Genomic DNA, 23,617 nt, shown 5'->3' with positions numbered 1-23,617 from the left:
ATTTTAAACAGAAACATTTCTGTTTAAACAAAAAACTGTATAATTTTAAACGGGAACGGGGATAAGACAAGGATAGCTGAGAAAAAACATAAGTTTTAAGTGAAAACTAGGATAATTAATCAATAATTAACTTGTACAACTATGTTTCTGTTTAAATATCATCGTTTCATTTTAAATTTGCGTTTATTTATGGAAACAATTTTAATAAATAACGAGCAAAATGTACAATAATATGCGATGGTTTGTGCAAACATATGTAACGAATATAAGTTGTCCTCTATGCTTAGTTGGCGACAGTTTCTTTGCAAGATCTACGATTTTGTCTGCACTCGTGGTAGTGAAGTGAGTTTTTTAAATGGTTAGTGCCTACAAAACGTTGCCCGACATGCAATGACAAACTTTAAATTGATCTAACGAGTAAGAAAGACCTACTAAATAGTCAAGATCGCCCTGAGGTGGAACGGATACGCTCGTAGAATCCGAATGCTTACTGAAATCATTTCTGTTTAAACAGAAACTGGATAAATTTAAACCAAATACATAACATTTTAAACAGAAACTTGATAAATTTAAACGGAAACATTTCTATTTAAACAAAAAACCAAAAAGAATCTAAAAATGTATGCAAAAAGGTTTAACATGATGTGATTGGGCGGTTGTTTTCCCACCATTTTTAAGGGCAAGGATGAAATTTCATAACATGGAACCAGTCCTAGTGACCTGCAGGGGGTAAAAAAGATGTGAAACAATAAAGGAAGGGATGTCTGAGGTATTCAAAACTCACATGGGCTATTTGGGAAGTTTTGAAATTCTTGAGGGATAAACAGTAATTTTCCCTTTTTTGTTTGGCAGACTATGATTTTCCATCATGTAAAATAAAAAATAGTATATTATTATATTTAATCTTAATATAAATGAAAAAAATAATATATTATTATATTTTATCTTTATATTTTTATCGATAATTTGTTTTAATAAAATTATAAATTGTGTATTATATTTAATATAATTATTAAAATTAACAATAAATTGTAATGAAAACATAATTATATATTAAAATAAGTAATTATATGCATAATTATTTTTGTTACTATTAATAACATTTAATTGTGTATTTATAATTAGTTAAATTTAATGTTGAATCAAGATGAGGGGTAATTGCACTAAACGTGTTTATATCATATAAATATATCCAACTAAATAATATTTTTAAAATCCAGATTTATAAATCCCTTCAACCAAACACAAAATTTTATAATTTAGCATTCCAACTACATCATTTTTTGTATTTTTAAACATAGTAATTATAACTATACTGTAATTTGAAATCCACTATATTTTCAACTACACCTAATCTAATCAAACATTAGCTAAGTTTAGTTAAAAATTAGCCAAATGTCATCATGCTATTGGTCACTACCAAAAAAATTTTGTAAAAAAACCTTAGTTTGCACAAAATTATGTTTTGTTTTCCTAAATACAAAATCAGGCTAAAAAAACAATTTGAAGAATTAATGTCGGCATTTTTGTTCATAGTCATAAGTTACATAGTTGGCTCCCAATACAGAAGACTGCCTAAACAGTACTTATTGGTACATCTGGAAAAATGACTTCTCTCCGCCAAAAATCTAATTTTCTCTCGCACAACATGGAGCTGCTTGGCCTCACCAAAAATTTGGTGGGTACATTAGACATCTCAATGATCTCATCACCTGCACAAAACAGAGATTTTATTAAGCCAGGAAAAAAAAAATCACAAAGCTGTCACTTTCAAACAAAAAAAGAACAGTAATAACATGAGGTGAAATCAGCATTGATTTGACAACCAGAAAGAGACAAAAGACTGCCAAAGTCCAAGAATGAAGACAAGCTCATCCACTCATTTCATGTCTATCTCTAAATTATAATGATGTGTACGAAATTTTGTCAGTAAAAACATACGAAAGTCTTTAATATTTTGCAAAAGAAAGGACATCTAATTCAAACACAAAGGAAAAACACGATTAGCTCAGAGACAATGTCTTCTTAACATGGCACCCATAAATGATATTCAAAAATTCAACAAGAGAACCCAAATTTCCAAACATGCACAAGCAAAATCCTGTAAGAAGAGCATTTCAACATTGCTGATAGTGGATGACACACAAAAGATGAGCTGGAAACATATAAGAGACATCTGATGTAGTAAACAAACTAATGAATTTCATAAAGATAATGGATAAACCACAAAAGATGAGCTGGAAAAATATAATAGACATGTGATGTAGTCAAGAAACTAATGATTGCATAAAGTGGAACCAACTTGATACAAAAGAATCAAATCTTAGAACAAAAGCACACAAGCACCAGCATTCTGCTGTTTTATAATACATTTCCCACCATACCATATCTTGCTTGAAATAACGCAGTAAGATTTTAGATAAGCAAATAGAGATTTATAATAGGTATATGTTCCATCTCCCACCATAAGACAGCCTGCTTGCAATAACCTAGTCAGATTAAAGATGAGCAGAAAGAAAGAAACGAAACGTAAAGCACTCTATTCTGCAGTTTTATGTTAAATATCCTACCATACCATATCCAACTCAAGTGCATCAAATCAGATTGAAAATAGGCAAATATAGAGATATGATAGGTATACACAGTTCACAGACCTCCCCATGAAGGTGCCAGTGTTTAGCATTCAAAGTAAAATGTCGAAGTTTACAGCAACGAGTAGGACTGATTGATGTTAAACACCCTTGAAACTAGAATTTCTTTGTCTAAATTGCCTTGCCTAGCCCATCATCGCTAAAAATTCATGAAACAACTGACATCCATATTCAATATTTTAATACTAATAGCATCCCTACCATTCACAACACTTCTCACAAACACTAACCCCATATGTTTATATCCAGAAAGCAGTAACACCATCATCATTTATAAGGATAAAGTGTTATCAAATAAACATGTTATAACTTATAACTACCTCTTTTCCTACCATTACAAATCACCAAATCCACAGATGAAAAGCAACAAATTGTCTTTTATATCCACAAACGAAAGACCACACCCACTAACTTTGCAAAATATACGTCACCTCCACTACCTAATTTGATATTGTGAACTACAAAGTTAATGGCAGCTACTACATCATGTCAAAACGGCAATCAACCAAATCCACGTTCTACTTATCTAACCACAACTTCAACCTCCTGCAGAGGTTTACATAACTCTCCTGTCATGTCTACATATAAAAATACCAGAACAACTAATATTTCTCGTGGGCAATGCCTATTTTCCCCCTTGACATTTTCCTACATTAATAACATTAATTCTCAGGGACCACAAAAATGCTGAAACTAAATACAGAACTACATTTCAAAAAGTGATTCCTAGCAATTCAGCATTTCAGTAAGTAAAGGAACTCTACACGGTGACAGTTTCATTGCCTTCTAAATGAACACTCACATCAATGGCATTGCCCTAATCAATTAAATATACTAGCAAATCTTGCGCTAGAGGAATATCAGGAGATAGCATAATAGCAAGGTTCAGCTATGAGCTAGCCAAAAAACAGCTTTTCTCCCACATGATTAAACCATGAAGGAGAATACAGGAGTATCAATTTTGGTTATGAAAAAAGAAACCAACTGCAAAGTGTATCTCCAATTACATTTCACATGATGACCAAATTTTACACGTGTTTTGGTCTAAAAACTAAAATCACAGATTTCATAAGAGCTTTAAGGGATACTGACAAAATAACTTCCCAATCCAGTTTCGTGGCAAATCTGATTTTTGATACTATCCTCCAGAAGCTGTTATGTAGAATCAAGTCAATTATGTTATACATTAAGCACCACTTTCTTAACCACAATAATAATGAAATAACTTAATTGTGAAGTTAAAGAAGAATTTCAACCAATAAACATGAAAGGAAATAACACAAATATTGTAAATATGAAATGCAATAACAAATATAAAAATTAAAACACCAAAACTGCTAAGCAAGTAATAACCTCTAATAAAGCTAGAGCAAGACCTAATTGAAAACGAATAGTACCAATCCCAATAAAAAGCATATAAAATGCAGCATACAGAGGAGAAAAGCTTGTCAACTCTATCCTAGAACAAATCTGATATTGTGATACAACAAGGGGATGTGCAACAACAGTAAAGACATTCAATAGATAACCATGAGCAACAAACCTAAGGATTCTAAAGCCACTCATATTACCTTCACCATCACAGTTGACATCACGGAAAATTCAACTATGAGGAAGAATGCACAGAAAGTGTATGGTTTTGCCCCTCAGCATATGTCCTAGATGACTCAGAACAGCAGGGCTAGCTTCTCTTTCCTGTCTATAGTTCCTTTCAAATTCCTCTTACTATACTTCTTCATATAACGTTGAGGACTGCTAGACCTCTCTATTCTCAAGGACACAGCAGAATTTTCTCCAACACGAGCATCACTTTCAGGGGAAGCCAAAACACATTTCTGCTCAAGCAGTTTCACATCAGTATTAACTATATCAGAACAAGTCTCTTCATCTACCTTCACCATGGCCACTGTATTGTTTTCACTGCCCTCAGAAACAACTTCCTGCTCTCTCTTCTCAGAATCCAACCTAGAATTCTCCATGGATTCAAAAAATTTGTTATCTTCAGTGCAAAGTTCAACTTTGCCACCAAATCTATTGCTCCCTGACTCTGAATCTTTGCCATGCCGAGATCTCTTGGCATCCAACAAGACCCTAGAATTCCTAGGTCTAAGATTTCTCGACAACCTCTGTGATCCATTCATGGCCAAATGTAGCCGCAGAGCAAGCTCCTCATCATTCAAAGCACCATCTTTTACTGTTTCTCGGGTTCCATTAGACACCAAAAGAACACCCAAAGCATTCTTGGCCTTTTCAGCAGCACATTTAGCAGCCACGGCCTTCTTCAAAGCTATGTCCTTTGCTTTCACTGCAGCCTCAGCCTTCTTCTCTGCATTCTTCACCAGATCCTCTAGTGAAAGCCTTGAAAAAATTTGATCACTAGGGCCGACTCTAGGGTTCCGAAACTTAAATTTGGGGACAGCACAGCAATCAATGCAGGTGAAGGAGTCCGGATCGAGTTCCCCTTGTGAAACGAAGCTCCGCTGATGCGGCACGCAAGTCAGGTGCACTCGGCACCGGCACCGTCGGCATGTACGAGTTTCAATACAATCCTCAAGCTCCGATGGAGAAAAAGGGGAAAAGCAGTAGGAGCAGCAAGACCCTGAGTTAACGATACCGAGGCAGGAGCGGCAGAGTAGGACAACGCGCCACTGGCTGGGAAGAGGATGGAGCCGGTCGATATGACCGTCGGAGGGGAAGCGATTGCCGCAGCCATGGCAATAGAAGATGTCCGGCAGGTCTCTCGTCTTCTTCGTAGGTTGGCGCTTGGCTGGAACTGGAAGAGAGCGCCGAGGAGGAGGAGATCGGGGCATTATCGAGGGGATTTCAGACAATTTACAATCGTCCACCATAAGAGGAATGGATACAAGGAGAAAGAGATCTAGGGTTAGAGTTAGGGTTAGGGTTTTGGGATTGCATATATTGTGAAGCAGTGAAGGAGGAGGCGAGCATATGTGAATCGCGTGGTTAGTTACAAATATAGGAAACGCGTTTCCATCAAATAGAGGAGGGACGTGAAACGGTCTCTTCCTCTCTTAAAACCAACCATTCAACTCAAGCGACCTATTTTTTGTTTTTTTGCGGAGAATAAGCACAAACTTCTGAATAATATTAAGGGGAAAAAAAAAAACAAATTTCTGACAATATGAGTTTCCTGGAAAATGAACACAATTATACAATTTGATAACATGGGAACTTCATATCAAACTTATAAAGAGCCTGGTTACATGAATAGAATCTTATTCTTCAAAGCAATGAAGTAAATGATATCTTTGATGTGGCGAGTGAAAGATGGCATCACTACAGAACAAAGATATTAATCAAAGAGATTCTTTGCCGACGAAATAACTAACATTCACAAGCAACTTGATCTAAAAGACATTATGCTCAAGAGAAAGCAAAGCAGGATTAGGGATTTGCTTGATTATCAGGGGATGCATTGCATTGTGGGACTTTGTAAAGCAGTCGGTTGATGTGTCATCTCGAACGGAAACATTACATAAGGATAAGTACAATTAAAATGATGTCGAAAGAGAAGCATCCTAACATGATATAGAACAACTTATAGAGGGTCACCAAAACAAGATCCTTTGGTAAGATTACCCAGCAGAGATGTGGCTTATCAATGATGATCCCTGAATGATCACATGGCTCTGCCAACAGTGCTTAGCATCAATATGCTGACACTATTATCTTCAGATTATCGAATGACCTCCATGTATACTGACCCATCCAAGATCCCGCCTATGTTGCTACGGCTACTAACACATTGGAATAATTTTGATAAATCTACAAAGAGGAAACAAATTGGAATGTGGTTAAAAATCACCTACAATTTGGAACTAAGAGATAGTGAAATGTTCAAAATAACATTTAAATAGATGCAATTGAAGATAACAAAGAAAAATTGAGCACAATCACCATATGCTCATCCACTTTATGAACTTTTTTTAAAGCCCTTCACTAGTTCCAAAACATAGATCATCTGATGGTATAACATTGTTCGACTTAGATCATTGTCTTGCCACAAACAAACCAATTGCATATGCCCTTGCAATCCCGTAAAATTGCTTATGCATTTGAAAGACTAATTAACCTATGCATATCACATTCTCACTAAATGAAAGTTTCCTTCTACAAAAACTTAAACTCAGAATTGCTATCTCATATGAGATAGCCTTCAAAAACTTAACTCCTATGTTCATGAGAAATTCTTTAGTGAAAATTTGCAGACATCTAGTCACTCTTCAATTTATTTCAGCATCAAACCAAGTGAAATTCCTATATTTGTCATTGTTGATATGGGCAGGATCCTTCGTATGATTTTCCACTTAACAGGTTGTTCCTTTCCAGCACATTGTTAATTTTGGTGGAAGTACTAACTGAGGAAGTCATAAAGGTAATCAATGATCATCAAGCCTAATCAAAGCATTGCTTCAGAGACACGTCTAATAAATTCGACAAGCAATGCTACTAAAATAGATGATCTGAGATACATAATGTCAAAAAATTTTATGAAAGTAAATTTGATGAAAGAATCCAGTAGTTCCCTAAATGTCATAAGGCCAAAGGTACACTCAACCATTTCAAGACAAAATTGCATTAAAAAAGATCAAAATAAAATAAAACAAATCCTCCAGCCAAAGTTCAATTGAGCCAGCACATGAACAAGTTCAAAACAAAAACAAAACTTATATCCAGGACAAAAGAAGCTAAAAAAAAATAGCATATTTCACTACCAATCAGCAAGAGATGAACACAAACAAGTAAGCATTACTGAACAACTGCAAACAATGAATAACATAAAAAGCTACACACATGCTGCATATTCAAGTGAACCAGATAAGAACATTGCATTGAAATCTAAATCCTGAAAAGAAGAATTGACGCACCAGGCTAAGCCATTGTCTCCTCATGGCATGGCAGTGAAGCCCGCATCGAAGACGAATCCCCGGTAAACCCCCTCAGTGTACCCGGGTACTCCATCCACCCACTTCCACGCGCCTCCACCACCCTTCCTAACTTCCCTATCCTCCTCCCACATGGCTAGCTTCCCCCTCGCCCTCTTCCCAGAGAACCACACCCTCCCATCACCACCGAAAACCTTAACCTTGTTGTTCCCCCCAGCACTCCCACCAGCAACACCTGCGAAACACCTATACATCTCGGGAGGCATACGCCCGAACTCATCCCACTCCATCGTCCCCAAATCCAGACCAAGGATAAGCACCGTTGAGCACGGCGCATCCACAGCGAACGAAGACCTCAAGCCTCCAATCATCAAGATCCTATTCCCTCCCGCCCCAGGGATCAACCGCGGCCTCTTCAAAATATCAAACACATCCCCCCAGTCATGCCGCTCCAGCTGCGTCCAGCCACCCAAGCAATTCATCGAACAAGAGAAGAGCTTCCACTGAGATCTCCACGGCGAGCCGATGTCGCAAAGCGTGAATATAGATCCAGACATCAAAATCGGGCTGCGGGGTTTGGAAGGGAGATTGAGGGGGGATTTGAGCCAGTGTGGGGAGCCAGGAGTGTAGGAGAGAGCGGCGAGTTCGGTGAGTACGAGAGCAGCGCCGCCGGGGGCAGCAAGGACGGTGCCGTGGCGAGACCAAGCAGAGCCAAGAGGGGGCAGCACGCGGTAAGCTCGGGCCAATGGATTGCAAACGATGAGGGATCTCGAAGGCGGGGTATCAGCCCAAAGCAGGAGAAGGGATGGGGAGGAGGCGACGGGAGACGGAGAGGGAAAGGGGAGGAAGCTCAGAGGGATGCTGAGCCAGAGTGGGGAAGCGAAGGAGGGGTCGAGGACAAGGATCGTGTACGGCGAGTGGCGAGGGTGGCGGAGGGCGAGGAGGCGAAGAGGAGGGAGGCTTTCAGGGGGGAGAGCCTCGCGGAGGAAGCGGCAGGCCGCGCGCGCGGCCAGCGCCGGCCGCAGCGTCAACCGCCCCATGATCTCGTGCAGCGCGTCCGGTGGGAGGAGCTCGAACGGCGATGGAGAGGAAGAAGACGAAGAGGACGGCGCCGGATCGGGATCCTCTTTCCGATCAGGATCCGACTCCGGTTCCATCGCGTTTCTCGACGACGGCGGCGGCGCCGGCAGCGACGCGTTTCCCCGGTGGGGCGCGTGGGCTGGAGACTAGGTGGGGCTTAGGGGTAGTCGGCGACGAAGGTTATTTCAGGAATGCCACGGTTTTATCTCTAGTTTCCCTTCTATCCACCGTTCATATTTCCTCCAGATCAGCAATAAGATCAAGTCGTCCCAAGTCACCAGATGATCTGGAACGTTGGATTAAGAGGGTGAATGAATGAACGGATGGATTCCACTAATGAGAGACACCGTACGATGGCATTGAGATCGGGAAAGGAGCTGATCTCGAGGAGAACGAAGGGTCAGTTGCTGGGTTGACTCGGTCGTTGATGAGTGGGGTATGTGGCGGCGGGAAGACCGATTTTCTCTCGCTATCTGAAAGCGTTTTCTCTGTTTCCGTTTTCAAATGAGAAGACAAAGCTTATCTTGTGATTATGCTGGCACTATGACAATCCCGGCCTTAAATAATCATCAACGTAATTAAACTCTTTGTTACCTAATTAATTAAAGAAATATTGCAATTTTAAATTAGTCTAGAAAATGCACTACTTGTCGGTATTCTATAGGATATAATGCACTATGGTTTTTATAATTTTTTTTTTAGAAAAAAAGAGATTGTGGGGTGTAATGCAATTTGATTCTTATAGGTTATTTTATTTGGGATATAATACTCGAATAGGTCGTTCTACTTTTCTCTCTCTTTCTATTTGGTCCCTCTACTCAGAAATGCTTCCAAATAGTTTCTCTACTCTTAAAAACGGTTCTACTTAGTTCCTTTTATTCTAAAATAGATCAATTATTGTCTGTATTTTCAAGAGTAGATGGACTAAATTAGGTCATTTTCAAAAGTAGAGGGATTAGTGGGGCACATTTCTGAGTAGAAAGGGTCCAAAAGGGAAGAGAGAAAAATAAAGTGACCAATTCAGGTATCATACTCTTTTTTCACAAATACGACAACTATCAGGGTGTCAGTGCATCAATTACACTGGCTTAATGATCTTTTAAGATTTACCATGTGAGGTGGACTAACATACGGGCCAATTAGAGCCTGCCACATGCACCTAAGATGATATATTAATTATTACAACCCCACAATGATAAATCCCCTCTACCTTGCAACCCTAGAAGGGTAAAAAATACGGTTTTTCCACCCTATAAACAGTTGGTGAACAATACTTATGTATTATATCTACAGTATATCTACAATATGTTTCACAGTATTACAACATAAAGGATTCGACCTTGCACCACTTATTCACTTTTTATGGTAACTTTAACTAGACTATCTAGTGGTTTTGTCATTCTTATAGTTTTAGAAAAAATATTTTTATTGTTATTTTTTTTTATAGAAGGTAAATGTTTTTGTGGGCGTGGAAGTGAAACTATCAAATTGGAAGTGAGTCATTTCCATTCCATAGATTTCATGATATTTATTTTATAAGAATGGCATGCGAAGTCAAAAATGAAATTGCTCGAAAGTTTGATTAAAAAAAAAATCTCACTTAGTAGTGAAATTTTTTATTGAGTGAGACTTCGGTCAATTTAAGTAAAAATACTAGAGTCCTTACTTAACTGCTTTAGAACAAATTGAAACCTTTTGTAATTATTTAAAAAACAACCATATATATCATGTATATTCATATTTGCATATCAGTCCTAATCTTCAAAAAAACTTGCATATGATTTACCTAAATATATGATCAAATATAATTTTTTTAGTTGTATATCATTTATTTAATGAAAGAGACAAACACAAGTGTTGTCAAAAGGCATGTGCATAGTAGCCATTATCGTTTGAGTAATGCTAAATGAACCGAAAAGACTTCACGAAAATCTCGCACAAATGATGTGGGGTGCCTTACATGGCATCCACATTACTTCTGCATCATTAATTTTTTATTCTCTCTCCTGGTGCATTTACACTGTCATCTTCTTTCTTTTCCTCTCCATCTCCTCCAGAGTCTCGTCTCCATTCTCCTTTTTCTCCACTTTCACCGACCACCCTTCTTATGTACCACTATTCATTCTCCACGGCATCACTCTTCAATAAAGCAAGTACTTCGAGAAAAAAAATCATTATCTCCACCCCCAAAGTCCAAAAAGAATTTCACTACATCTCTCAAAATTTTTCAAAAATTTAAATACTCATGTGTAACCATCCCATATCACTCATTAAAAAAATAATTAATGTATATCATAATAAATCCCATACAATCATCTTTTAAAAAATCAAGAAAATTAACAAAATTAAATTAAAAAAAAAAGAATGGATGAATCAATCAACTCCGTTGAAACACTTACCAAAACACCCATTAGAAAAGCAAACACCCAGAAATCAACGAAAACAAACACCAATAAATCAAAATTTCAGTTTTTTTCCTTCTCTAAATTTTTCTCTTCAGCCATATCATCAATGAAATCAAAACACTAATTCAATCCAATTTTCTCTTCTTCGATACCTAGTGTAACGGGCTTGTTATTTCATTCAAGATTGTGCGGCCCTTGGTTGGTTTTTGTTCACACTTCAAGTGTTTGTTCAAAGTTCAAACCGAACCAAGGCAGCCTTCCCTCTTAGAATTACTTAAGAATTACAAGCTTGTAAGAATGAAAATGTAAACTTGGCAAGAAAGTAAAGCAAGAAAGAAAATAAATATGCAAAAACACTAGTAAATAAACAAACCAGAAGATGAGGAGAAATCTCTTTTGTATAATAGATGCTTGTAATGAATCACTCTTGTGTGTCTTTACAATTGTCATGAAGGATTTATACAGTCCTTCACCTAACAAATTAAGGGTTAGGATCATTTTGATCCAAGGGCTCACATTAAGGGGGTAGGTGGCACCTACCCCCCAAATAATATAAAATATGTGAGTTCCACCGGTATGGTTTGTGGGTTTTGGGAAACACTTAAGCACTCATAGATCTCACACAAACCGTCAAAAAAAGTTCACACAAACAAAACAAGAAGGAGACATACAAGATTGGTAACCCAGTTCGGCGTCCACTCGCCTACGTCTGGGGGCCAAGCCCGGAGATAAACAATCCACTAAAAGAGGTAAAAATAGATAAGTACAAACACTTGTCACTCACACTCTCAACAATAAAGATCACTACCCTCTCTAGATTGTCTGGTGCTCACACACTCTCTTCCAAGAGTCACCCAAGAGTCACCTTACAATCTACAAGCAAGGTAGCTTATATAGACGCCTCAACGTCCCAAATATAGCACATACCCCTTTTAGAATCTCCGCGGCTACTAATTTAAAATTCTGCCGAAATTAGCTATTGCAACTCCTGTTGTAACATGAATTACAACATGGCCCTGACTGCTGACTTGACTGAGTTTTGGTTACGTTGCGGACAACCTCAAGACCCATCAACCTCCCGGTCATGCTTAGTCCGAGTCGATGCAGCCAAATCTCACGATCCCGATTGCCGGCAACTAGCCTACCTCCTCAGTTCCTCATCACGCAGTCCCCTCGCAAGGGGCGCACGTCCTTGTGCGTCTTCATGAAACTTTCCAAACTTAGTCTTCAATTCACCTAAATTTGGTCTTCAAAGATTCTCCAAACTTGATCTTCAATTCACCCAAGTTTGGTCTTCAAACCTTGTCATTAATAGACTTCAATCAATCTTCATCAAGGATTCTTCAAATCATATATTCAATTAGTCTTCATTCACACTATGAATAGATCTTTATTTAATTAAGTTCCACCATATTTAGTATTCAATCATATCTCTCTAAGTATGGTCTTGATATGATCTTGTCTTCAAAATGTAATGCATTGCCAAAAATAACTCCACCAAGATCTTTAAGATAGCTTCACCATGATCTTCAAGATATTTGCCTCCATGTTATAGACTTACTAAAAATAGCTCTACCAAGATCTTCAAGATGTTTGCCTTGCACTCCAAGTCTCCTTGCCATGTCACAATGCTTGCACATCATCAATTATGCTTTGTCACCTTAGTTGCCACGTCACTTGGTCTAGGTGTCAAATCATGCCAATAAATAGTGCGGTTGCACTAACAAAATATTCCCCACCAACCCCCACTAACTCTCTCCACCTACCACCAAGTCATGATAAATATGGAGAAATGTCATCCTTGCCCTTATGTGTTGATGGATAAAATTGTGGAGTGTGACACTAGTGTCCGGAACAAGGTTGATTGGCACTCTTCATGAGAAACTCCATAAATGCATGCTCTTTTACTAACCTTTCAAACCACATATACTCTTCTTTGGAACCACGGCTGCGATCCAAAGTCCTTCACCATGAGTCTAGAGTACAACATCGCTTCCACTATTGGTTCCTCCATGTTGGAACAATAGATCAATGGTTTTTGAGGATAAAGATAATGATAGGAATTCTTTTCCGAAGGCTTTGGCTTCATTCGGTTCTAGAGAGAGAGAGAGAGAGAGAGAGAGAGAGAGAGAGAGGGAGTTCGGTCGAAAGAGAAAGAAAGTGATGGTATAGATGAAGAGCAAAGAAGATGAATAGAAATAGAAGGCACTAGAAAGCTGTGTGTGAGAGGAGAAAGAAGTGATGTGGAAGTAATGTGGATGCCACATCATTCGTGCTAGATTTTCGTGAAGTCTTTTCTGTTCATTTAGCATTACTCTTATCGTTTACTCAAGCGTCTTCACTTGCATGATATAAGAAATTGGGTTGCAAGCTCGCTTCACACAATTGGGAACCTTTGGCACCATTGTGTTTAGCGGATTTCAAACTCAAGCAAGTAGTATTTCATTTACTATGCCTTACTCAGTGGGGCCAATGCCGTTGGATAACCTTTGTATTTCAATTTTTCATAAATATATATAAAAACTAATGCCACCTCTAATTTGCTTATCCAAACTATATTCCTTAGACAAATTCAACTAAATTTGTTTCCATGTTATTTGTATTCTAAAGACATGATTGATTTTTATGCTTTTTAATTTTTATGAGATATATAAATAATTATATTATATAGGAAAAAGTTAAAAAATAATCGATGTGGTTTTTGAGTTTTACAAATAAAGAATATGTAAAATTTTTTTGCATTTTCAGCCTTGTGATTTGCCAGATTGGCAAAAACAGACAAAACCATCAACGACGTTAGTTTAATTATATCATTAAGAATGCTTTAATGAAGGAGTTAGTTTAATGAGAATGAGAGAGTTCACATCCCGTCTCCTTCAGTGCCACTTGGATTTTCACCCATCGTTCAGACAACAGTAGAGAGGATTTCTAGGGTTCGGACAAAGGGGACAGTGGAGAGGGTTTCTAGGTTCAAATAACAGGAATAGGGGAGAGGGTTTCTAAGTTTCGGACAAAGGGGAAGTTCTCATCAAGACAGATGTGCAAAGGGTTATGATTTCTTAAAATTAAACTGAAATTGTGAAAGCAATGTTGGAGAGCTGTTTCAGTTTTAATTTCTCCTTCTTATTTGTGAAAGCATTGAGATATGTGTTTTAGTTTTAACTTTTTTGTTGGTTTCATTTTGATAATTTTAGTGTTTGTGATGGTTTATTTGTTTCTCACCATTTTAAATTCTCCATGCTTCTTTTAGTGTTTGGACTAAATTGATGTAAAATAATTGGGTTCAGTTCTAATTTATTCTTACTTGTTTGTGATGTTTTATTTGTGAGTGCATTAAAAAATTTATTTCAGTTTTAGTCTCTCCAATGGGAATTTTATGTTGAATGTTCTTAAACCTTTGTCCAAACCATAGAAACCCACTCCACTGCATCCATTGTCCGAACCTCACTATCCCCTTTGTCCAAACCATAGAAATCCTCTCCACTGTTGTTTGAATGATGAAGTGGCGTTGAAGGAGACAGGAGGTGAACTCTCTCATTCTCATTAAACTAACTCCCTCATTAAGTATTTTTAATGATATAATTAAACTAACCAAATTAATGTGGCACCAACTAACATGAGAAAATGATTTTTTTTTTTTGTGTTTTGACTTTTTTAACCCTGCCACGTCAACTTCTACTAACGTTGTTGACGGTTTTGTCGGGTTTTGCCAATCTAGCAAACCACAAGGCTGAAATTTTTACACATTCCTTTATTTGCAAAACTTAAAAACCACATGTTTTATTTTTGAATTTTTCCCTATTATATTGAAATACATATAAACTTTTTTTGTGGTGATAAACGCAATTGCTCCAAATATTTTCATACACTTAAATTTTTAACAAAATTATAAACAAATTTGGTCATGGTCACCCTACACTCCCATACACCACTTTTTTTCATCCAAATAAGAAAAAGTGATGGAAGTGTTGGTTTTATGGCTCATTCTTTTTTTATTTTTTATTTTTTATTTATTTTATAAACTTTTATTTTTTTAAAATAAAAAATAATTTATAAAAAAATTATGTGGTACCTTAGGGCATTTCCAACCGAGCTCCAAATCAGTTTGGAGATGCCCTAATTTGGCGCAGGATGGACTCCAACCGAGTGCCAAATCAGTTTGGAAATACCCTAATTTGGCGCAGGATGGGCTCCAACCGAGCGCCAAATCTTGATTTTGTTATAGTGACGCGCAAATAATTATGTGCACTATAGCATGAGTTATTTTTTATTTGTTTTATATTTAATAGTTATTTAATAAAGTTGTTTAATGGTTGCGTGTCACTATAACACATTTTTTTCTTCTGTTTAATAGTTTTTTAATGAAGTTTGGGTCATTAATTTACAATTTTTGGTCTACTTTTAGCCACATAAATATACATTATTACAAAATTTGTACTTATAATTTCATATTTTAATCAAATTAATAACTTATAATTAAAGTTTATATTTTGGGAAAATTATTTATTAGTTCTTGCGACTTTTCAAATATCCTCTGCAGTTCCTCTGACATTTTCAATATCCTTTATAGTTCCTCCTTTTTTCAGTCCATGTAGCTCATTCTGTCAGTTTATTTTATATAAAAAATCCAATTTTGCCCGCTTACAAAATATAATTCCTGCTTATTAAGTATATTTTTCATTTAACATTGCATGTTTACTTGTAATCACATAAGTTTTCACTTAATATGTTACTTTTTCATTTAATATTTGTTTTTAATGTTTAATAATTTAGTTTCTCATTTAATATTATGTATTCTAGTTTAAAGAAGCTGAGGGGCATTTCGGTTAATGTCATCTACTTTTTTGACAAAAGAATTGAAAAATAAACTGTCATAAAAAAGAAGGATTTTTTAAGAATATGCAAATACCTCAGGATTTTTTTATCAAGTGGGAAATTTGAAGGGATGATATGAACAATTTATCTTATATTTTTAATTAATAAAAAATAAAAAATTGAAGAAAATAATACAAGAAATATAAATTCATTAAAGTTAGGACAAATTACGTGAGCAAAAAAAACATAGAAAATAATCATGTTAGTTCCGCCAGTGTGGTTTGTGGGTTTAGAGAACACTCAAACGCTCATAGAAATTTTACACAATTAACTAAACAAAAAGGAGACACATAAGATTGGTAACCCAGTTTGGCATTAACTTGCCTACATCTGGGGGGTTAAGCCCGGAGATAAACAATCCACTAAAAAAAAGTGAAAATACATGAGTATAAACACTTTGCCACTCACTCTCTCAACAATATATCACTTCCTTCTCTAGATTGTCTAGTGCCCACACACTCTCCTCCCCAAGAGTCACACCCAATCTCAGAGCAAGGTAACTTATATTGATGCTTCAACACCCCAAATATAACCCATACCTCTTTTAGAATCTCCGCGACTACTAACTTTAACCTTCTAAAATTAGCTATTGCAACTCTTGTTGTAACACAACTTTGAAACATGACCCTGACTGCTGCCTTAACTGAGTTCTAGTTATATTGTAAATGACCTCAAGACCCATCAACTTCCCAGTCATGCTTAGTCTGAGTCGGTGTGACTTGATCTCCCGATCCTGACCACCGGTAACTAGCCTACCTCCTTAGTTCCTCACCATACAGTCCCTCGCAAGGGGCTCATGTCTTTGTGTGTCTTCATGAAACTTACAAAATTTGATCTTCAATTCATCCAAGTTTGGGCTTCAAATCTTCCCAAGAAAGATCTTGAATCAATCATGTCAATCGTGTCACCAATAGGTATGTCTTCAATCATGCTTATTAAGGATCTTTCAAATTATTCCTTCAATAGCCTTCAATCATACCAGTGATAGGTATTTCTTCAATTAAGCTCCATCCATATTTAGTCTCTAATCAAATATCTCTAAATATGGTCTTGATATGATCTTGTTTTCAAGTTATAATACATATTAAAAATAGCTCCATCAAGATCTCCAAGATATTTGTCTCCAATCCAAGACTCCTTGCCATATCACCATACCTTACCATGTCATCAATTATACCACGTCACAAAGGTTGCCTTGTCACCTTGTCTTGGTATTAAATTATACCAATTAAAGTGCATTTGCACTAACAAATCCTAACATAGATTATCATCTATATTGATGGTAGAAATATATAAATTATGAAGTGGAAAAAATATTCTTAGAATATTATGTTTTAAAGTTAAAAATAAGTTACTGGTTGAAGAAACTTTCTCGAAGCTGTATTTTTATATATAAGCTTCAAATATAAAATTTTAGGTTGGAGATAGTCTTAAGTGGCAAATTATGCATTTTTATGTGAAAAATATATAATATATTTTACAGTTTAATGACATGGTATGATGCGTCACTTGTCACAAAGCATCTTAGCGGCCATATTATTAAAATATATTCGCATCAATATCAAATAAAATTTTGAATATAAAACATATAGTTGTACTGTTATTTGTGCACTATGTAAGTGGTACATATCAAAACGAACAGTCACAAACACAAGGTACAAGGATCATAATTTTTTACTTTTCAAACTCAAAAACTAAAGTGCATTATACAGCATAGTATAGACACCAACAGTGCACTTAAACCTAGTTGACATTATTTATAACACAACTTGTGTGAATTTGTTGTTCTACTTCAATGTTGTTAATTAATTATATATGACCAGATAGTGATCATCATCTTAGTGGTAAAACATCCCCTTTTATTAATGCATATACCACCAACATGGCATGAATGCATGTTTCTTTATCCACTTGATCTTCAACTTCTCATGGCAATACATTGATATGGGATTTTAATATTAATGCATATCCCTCTTATGTTTTCCCCTTTACAGCCTGTGTTGGATAAGATAAACTCATTTGATCAATGTTCCAAATATTTGGATCCACAAGTTGTGGTTAAGACTACTCCCATTTTCACCCAAGAAAAAGTCACCCTAGTGACTTGTCCACCTCCCATTGGTTCACATATTGAAGTAGTCATCTCTAGGTAGACAAGTAAGCAATGTCTACATGGCATGAACCATACGGAGAGGATTAGAATCTCTTCAGTGGATGGTCCAAAAAGGAAACATAATCTAGTTTTTTAATCAACGTATGATGGATTGGATTTCATTACCAACAAGATCAGAGTATGTCACCATTTTTTCTTATATTTATATTGCAAATCAAATCCAACAAATACATCCAAAAAGCATATCATTATAAACAATTAAAAAAACAAACTGTGGTGGTGTGTATTTATCTATATATATAGACAAACCTTTCAAACCATCTTGCTAAACAATGGCAAGCTCTATGCCTGCCATTCCATATCAACATTCAAGAAGATCATTGCTAGAGGCTACAATCTCCGGCTCCGCCGTCTCTTCGGTGTACAGCATGACGAAAGGACGGCATCGATGAGAGTGATATCAATACTACTGTTTTCATAATCCTCTCGTCGATGATTTGCATTGTTATATGTGCTCTTGTGCTTTACACCATAACTCGGTGTGTGATCAAGATCACAAGATTCATTTGGGTTCAGTCTCAGCTTGAGTTTGAGCTTGTCAGTGGATCAAAGACTAGAAGACTTGTAACTTTGCCTGCACTGCTATATTCTAATGGCTTGGACCTCACCGGAGTTGGTGGTTCCGAGTGTACTATCTGCCTCTCGGAGTTCATTCTCGATGAGGCAGTTCGGGTGTTGCCGGGATGTAATCATGGATTTCATGTCAATTGTATCGATCGATGGCTCAAGTTTCATCCGACATGTCCAAATTGCCGTCAAAGGATGCCATGTTCGATGGTTGTTATTTCAGTGAATAATGAGAGTGCAGCGGTTGATCATCAGGGAGGTTGCTAGATTGAATGGTAATAGTTATAAGTTGATTTGTAATTGTTCATGTTTAACTATTTTGTATGAGTTTTTTTTTTTTTATTTTTTTCATATTTATTGTCCAATATTACATGTTGTCAAAAATTGTATTATTAATATTATTTTTTTGGGGGAGAATATTTGAGGGGAAACCAGAGATAAAAACCAAAATGCAATCTTTAATCTGGTTGCCAAACGGTAAGTTACCATAAGATCCTTCTAGTGTGCAACTATATAATATAGCAAATTTAGTTCAAATATTTGGATCCACAAATAAAGATAATTATTGATGGTCATCTTTGTGATGATTGTTGTTAGTGGTAATTAATATTATAGTACTTATTTGTGCTTTTGGATGAAATTAATGGATATTGTTCTAATGGTAATTATTTCTAACAGTAACATAGTCCCTTGTTTTGGTGTAGAACTGTGAGAATAGAAATGTACTATGTAAGGAGTAACTAATGTTATTCTAGAAAAAAAATTTATTTTCGGTGAATAAGGAGTAATGAACTGTTTTCCCCTTATATGGATGTAATAACAATCATTAATTTAAATAATTAATTATAATAATTAAATAAAATAATAATTAACATGAATTATGTAATTATAATATTTAATTATAATAATTAAAGCGCAATGACACTCTCCTTGATCAAAATTTAATTATATAGAAAATCTATTTATTTAAATAGTTAATAAAACTAATTAAAACTATTAAGTAATAATAATTAATATGAGATATTTAATTTGAATATTTAATTGTAATAATCATTTTGAATAATGGTATTCAAATAAAAAAATCATGTATTATTAAGTATAACTCATTATCAATATTATTTATGTATATTAGGGTGTAAAAGTAATATTACTGTACTTTCTTCCTCGCCTTTTTTATATTTTCATTTCATTCCTGCAGTCTTGTTCTCATTCCTTTATCCCATTCCCATCTCATTAACCAGACACGAATATCATCAAATTTATCATATTTACATTTCAAAATTTTTCACTTCACTCACAAAAAGTCATTAATTCAAATGTTCAAGGAATTACTTAGGAGTTGACAAGTCAACAACATTTATATTTCATGAAATTCATGGAAGATAATTTGGTTTTTTTAAATCAGCACAAAAAGATTGATAACATTTCAGTACCAACAAAAAATCACATTAGTGAGAAATAGGAGATTAACTCCCTAAATTTTGTCTTCATTTTCTACAAATAATCAAATCCAATACATGTGTGCTTGTATGTATAAGTAAACTAACAACACCTCCTTCCAAACCACCTTACAAGAACTTACAATGGTTCCAATACACTAAATCCACTACATTTAAGAAGATCAATATTTCCACTGCCATAGAACATCATTGATGCCTTCATGTATAAGGTAAAAAGTCTTGTATTTCTTGTACAACTTTCAGGCTAATTAACTTGTACTCGGAGGGAAGAAACAATCCTCTTTCCTGACTCTATCTGCTTTCTCTGCCCTGACTCTGTCCTTCTCTCCGTCGTTCCCCTCTTGCCATGGCAAGTGGGGACCGGCACCCGATCCCTCCCCCCAACCAGCGCAGCCCAAGTCTTGGGTGCAAATCGCTTCCTCCCTTCGCTAGTCTTTGGACAACTCTCCCTTACATAATGCCCATATCCTCTCTAAAACCAAGGAAACTACAACTACCTTCATTAAACTGGATGGAGATACTTTGAACAGAGCTTGTTTGAAGTTCCAACACGCACTTTATGGGAAACTTTTTGGCAAGTCCCCTCCATTTGTTGAAGTTAAAACTGATCTCCTCGCCAAATGGAGTTCCTTCGGAGAAATCTCCATCTCTGATCTACCCAACGGCTTCCTTCTTATTCATTGTTCTTCGCAGAAAACAATGCAAAGTCTTCTACTTGTCGGACCATGGTCTGTTAATGGCATTATCCTACAACTCTCGCCGTGGAAGCCGTTCTTCGAACCTACATTTGCAAAGCTCTCTACAACGGCCATTTGGGTACAGCTTCATAACCTTCCAGTTGAGTTTTGGGAAGGAGAGACCCTGGAAGCCATTGCTAACTAGTTTGGGACATTACTCAAGGTCGACGAGTTCACCTCCGCTCTCACTCGACCCAAGTATGCTCGCATCTGTGTTGAAGTTGATTTGTCCAAACCTCTCAGCCAGGGTTTTTGGATTGGCGATGATCACCACCGAGTTTTTGTTGTTGTTTTATACGAGCGCTTACCGACTTTCTGCTATTCCTGTGCCTCTAGAAACAACTCGTCTCGCCCGGCGTGGCAGACTGGGACTGGTTCTAGCTTGGTATCAGGAGTTGAGGATCAACACATGGATGACTCTGACCCTAACCCGGCCGTCCCCCCGTCGGAAAATATGGACGGTAAGAATCCTGTTACTGATTATGGCCCTTGGCTCTTGGTCTCTCGCCGGCGAGGTGGCACTCGCGGTCGAGGCGGTAGTGCTTGTGCCAGTCTCTTGACCAACGGTGCTGCAGCCGAGCCGAGTCCCGAGAATGACGCTACCCGAGGTGCCGCCCCTCGCAGCCTACGTGGCGGTAGATCATTTGTCCCTAGTGGGCGGCAACCCACTTCTCAAGTCAATCCTACTGTGGAGCCAGCTGTTTCCGAGGTACCTACCCTACATGACCAATCTGTTCATAGACCGCCCGTTACCTCCCCCTCGCTCAGCGCTCCAATTAATTTCTCCGAGTCCCAAGATGAGGCCTTGCTAGCTTCCAGCGCCTTGCCGCCCAGCTCGATCAATCAAATCACACCCCTTCACCTATCCCCATAAAAAGCTAAGAGTATTCATCCAAGACATCAGATCTCCCCACCTCCTATACTTCTCTCCTCTCTTCAGAACCCCCACACCTCCTCTTCCCATCCAAATCCTAGCTCTCATTCTGAACTTGTTGAGAAAATCTCCGATGCTCTTGAGGTGGAGGGCATGGAAGAAGACAACAGTCAAGATGAGGAGTTCTCTGACGGGGAGGAGGACGATGAGATGTCTGAGGAAGAGATCCCCGAAGTTAGCCCAGATGATGACATGACACTAATTCAGTATCAAACCGAAGCTAGACGTGAAGCACTTGTTCGAAAAGGTTCTAACATCCCCAGTACCTCTCCCAAGAAGGGGAGAGTGGAACTCGGAGAAACCGGCCCCTAATCCTAAGGAGTATCTCTGTTCTCTCTTTATTCATATTGTTTTTCATGAATACAACCAAAATCATTTGTTGGAATTGCAGGGGTATTTCCGCGCGAGATACCACCACTCGTGTTTTCCGTCTTATTCGCTCTCACAAGCCGGTTGTTGTTTGTCTTGTTGAAACCAGAGCCAACGCTGATCGTCTTGCTCGTTTCTGCAGGAAAATTTCCAAGAACTGGGATTGGGATGCTATCCTTTCCGATGGTTTCTCTGGCGGCATTATCATCCTTTGGCATAAGTCCGTCGGAGTTGTCACGCCTGTCTCTATGTCTAAGCGCGCTCTTCATATCATTATTACAATTAATTCCTCCAAAACCTTTCTTATTTCGGTTATTTATAACTCTTCGCATTTCCGTAAACAATGCTTTCTTTGGAATGAACTCTTGAAACTTTTCGCTCTTCATATCCCCTGGCTTATCCTGGGAGATTTCAACACCATTCTCCACAGGTTCGAGCACAAGTGTGGTACATTTGCTTACTATGATAGAAAAGCGAGATTTTTTAGAAACTTTATTGAGCTCAATAATCTCATCGATCTTAATTACTCTGGTCCTCATTTTACTTGGTGTAATAACCAGATGGGCCTTGCTCGTCGCTAGGCCAGACTTGACAGATGTTTATTTAATCTTGAATGGGCCAACTCTTTTAACTCAAATTCTCTAAAGCATCTCGCCCGGTCTTTCTCTGACCACTCGCCGCTCTTTCTTTCTTCTGCTCCGTTCTCCTCCCACACTACTAGAATTTTCCGATTCAATATTAACTGGTTGGATTTTATAGGTTGCCATGATGCCATTCGTGACGCCTGGAACTGTCATCCTCATGGGAATTCTGTGCAGGCCTTTTCGCATCTTCTTTCTCGCGCTCGGTATAATCTCTCCAACTGGCATAGATTGGGTGTCAATTCGCTTGAGGCGGATTTGATGTCCAGTGAGATCACCATTAGTAACCTCGAAAATTATGATTTAAATTCAATTTCCCAATCTCTTCTTATGGACCAGTATGCTAATCTTGCTTCTTTGCAGCGCCAGTGCAGTATCAAATGGGCCCAACGGGCCCGTATGTTATGGATCAAAGATGGTGACAAGAATACCAGTTTTTTTCATGCTTCTACTCGTATCCGTGCTCACTCTAATTTCATCTCTCAGGTTGTGGACACTAATGGCTTTTGTTGTCAGGATCATACTAGTATCGAGAGAGCTTTTCTTGATTTTTACAAGAATCTCTAGTCGGTCCCCTTTCACTGAAAGTGATAACTTACTCAATCTTTCTCCGATTAATCTTCCTCGTCTCAATGATTCAGTCGCTAGCTCTCTTGTCCGGGAGGTTACCAAGGTGGAAGTATATCAAACTCTTTTAGACCTTCCCACTGGTAAGTCTCCTGGCCCTGATGGTTTTTGCACTGAGTTTTATCGTAGTTTTTGGCCCATTATCGGAGACCATCTTTTCTTGCATGTTCGTTGTTTTTTCGAAAGGTCTA

The 23,617-nt window shown here is 37.3% G+C and overlaps 2 protein-coding genes across 3 annotated transcripts; both read right to left on the bottom strand.

Annotated features, from left to right (window-relative positions):
• Window positions 1–1,622: 1,622 nt before the first annotated feature.
• LOC120252515 lies at window positions 1,623–5,972 on the bottom strand. 2 transcript variants are annotated; one of them, XM_039260686.1, is made up of 3 exons: window positions 4,223–5,972; window positions 3,744–3,803; window positions 1,629–1,712 (listed from the first exon to the last, which is right to left on the bottom strand). In XM_039260686.1, exon 1 carries the CDS (start codon window positions 5,498–5,500, stop codon window positions 4,319–4,321), a length of 1,182 nt encoding a protein of 393 aa, XP_039116620.1. In that variant the 5' UTR covers window positions 5,501–5,972; the 3' UTR covers window positions 1,629–1,712; window positions 3,744–3,803; window positions 4,223–4,318. The 2 variants fall into 2 exon arrangements, with proteins under 2 accessions (XP_039116618.1, XP_039116620.1); XM_039260684.1 differs by lacking the exon at window positions 3,744–3,803 and having other exon boundaries at window positions 1,623–1,712.
• Window positions 5,973–6,101: 129 nt separating this feature from the next.
• Window positions 6,102–9,121, bottom strand: LOC120252516 (SKP1-interacting partner 15). The gene is made up of 2 exons (XM_039260687.1): window positions 7,541–9,121; window positions 6,102–6,437 (listed from the first exon to the last, which is right to left on the bottom strand). Exon 1 carries the CDS (start codon window positions 8,713–8,715, stop codon window positions 7,561–7,563), a length of 1,155 nt encoding a protein of 384 aa, XP_039116621.1. The 5' UTR covers window positions 8,716–9,121; the 3' UTR covers window positions 6,102–6,437; window positions 7,541–7,560.
• Window positions 9,122–23,617: the final 14,496 nt, after the last annotated feature.

This window comes from Dioscorea cayenensis, chromosome 21, assembly GCF_009730915.1.
Source record: "Dioscorea cayenensis subsp. rotundata cultivar TDr96_F1 chromosome 21, TDr96_F1_v2_PseudoChromosome.rev07_lg8_w22 25.fasta, whole genome shotgun sequence".
In the NCBI taxonomy this organism is placed as follows: domain Eukaryota; kingdom Viridiplantae; phylum Streptophyta; class Magnoliopsida; order Dioscoreales; family Dioscoreaceae; genus Dioscorea; species Dioscorea cayenensis.
The sequence above is the reverse complement of the archived record's forward strand: the minus strand, read 5'-3'. Positions and strand labels throughout refer to the sequence as shown.

Excerpts from the sequence above, each read along its gene's own strand:
- LOC120252516 (XM_039260687.1), bottom strand. The coding sequence starts at position 8,715 with ATGGAACCGGAGTCGGATCCTGATCGGAAAGAGGATCCCGATCCGGCG.
- LOC120252515 (XM_039260684.1), bottom strand. The coding sequence starts at position 5,500 with ATGGTGGACGATTGTAAATTGTCTGAAATCCCCTCGATAATGCCCCGA.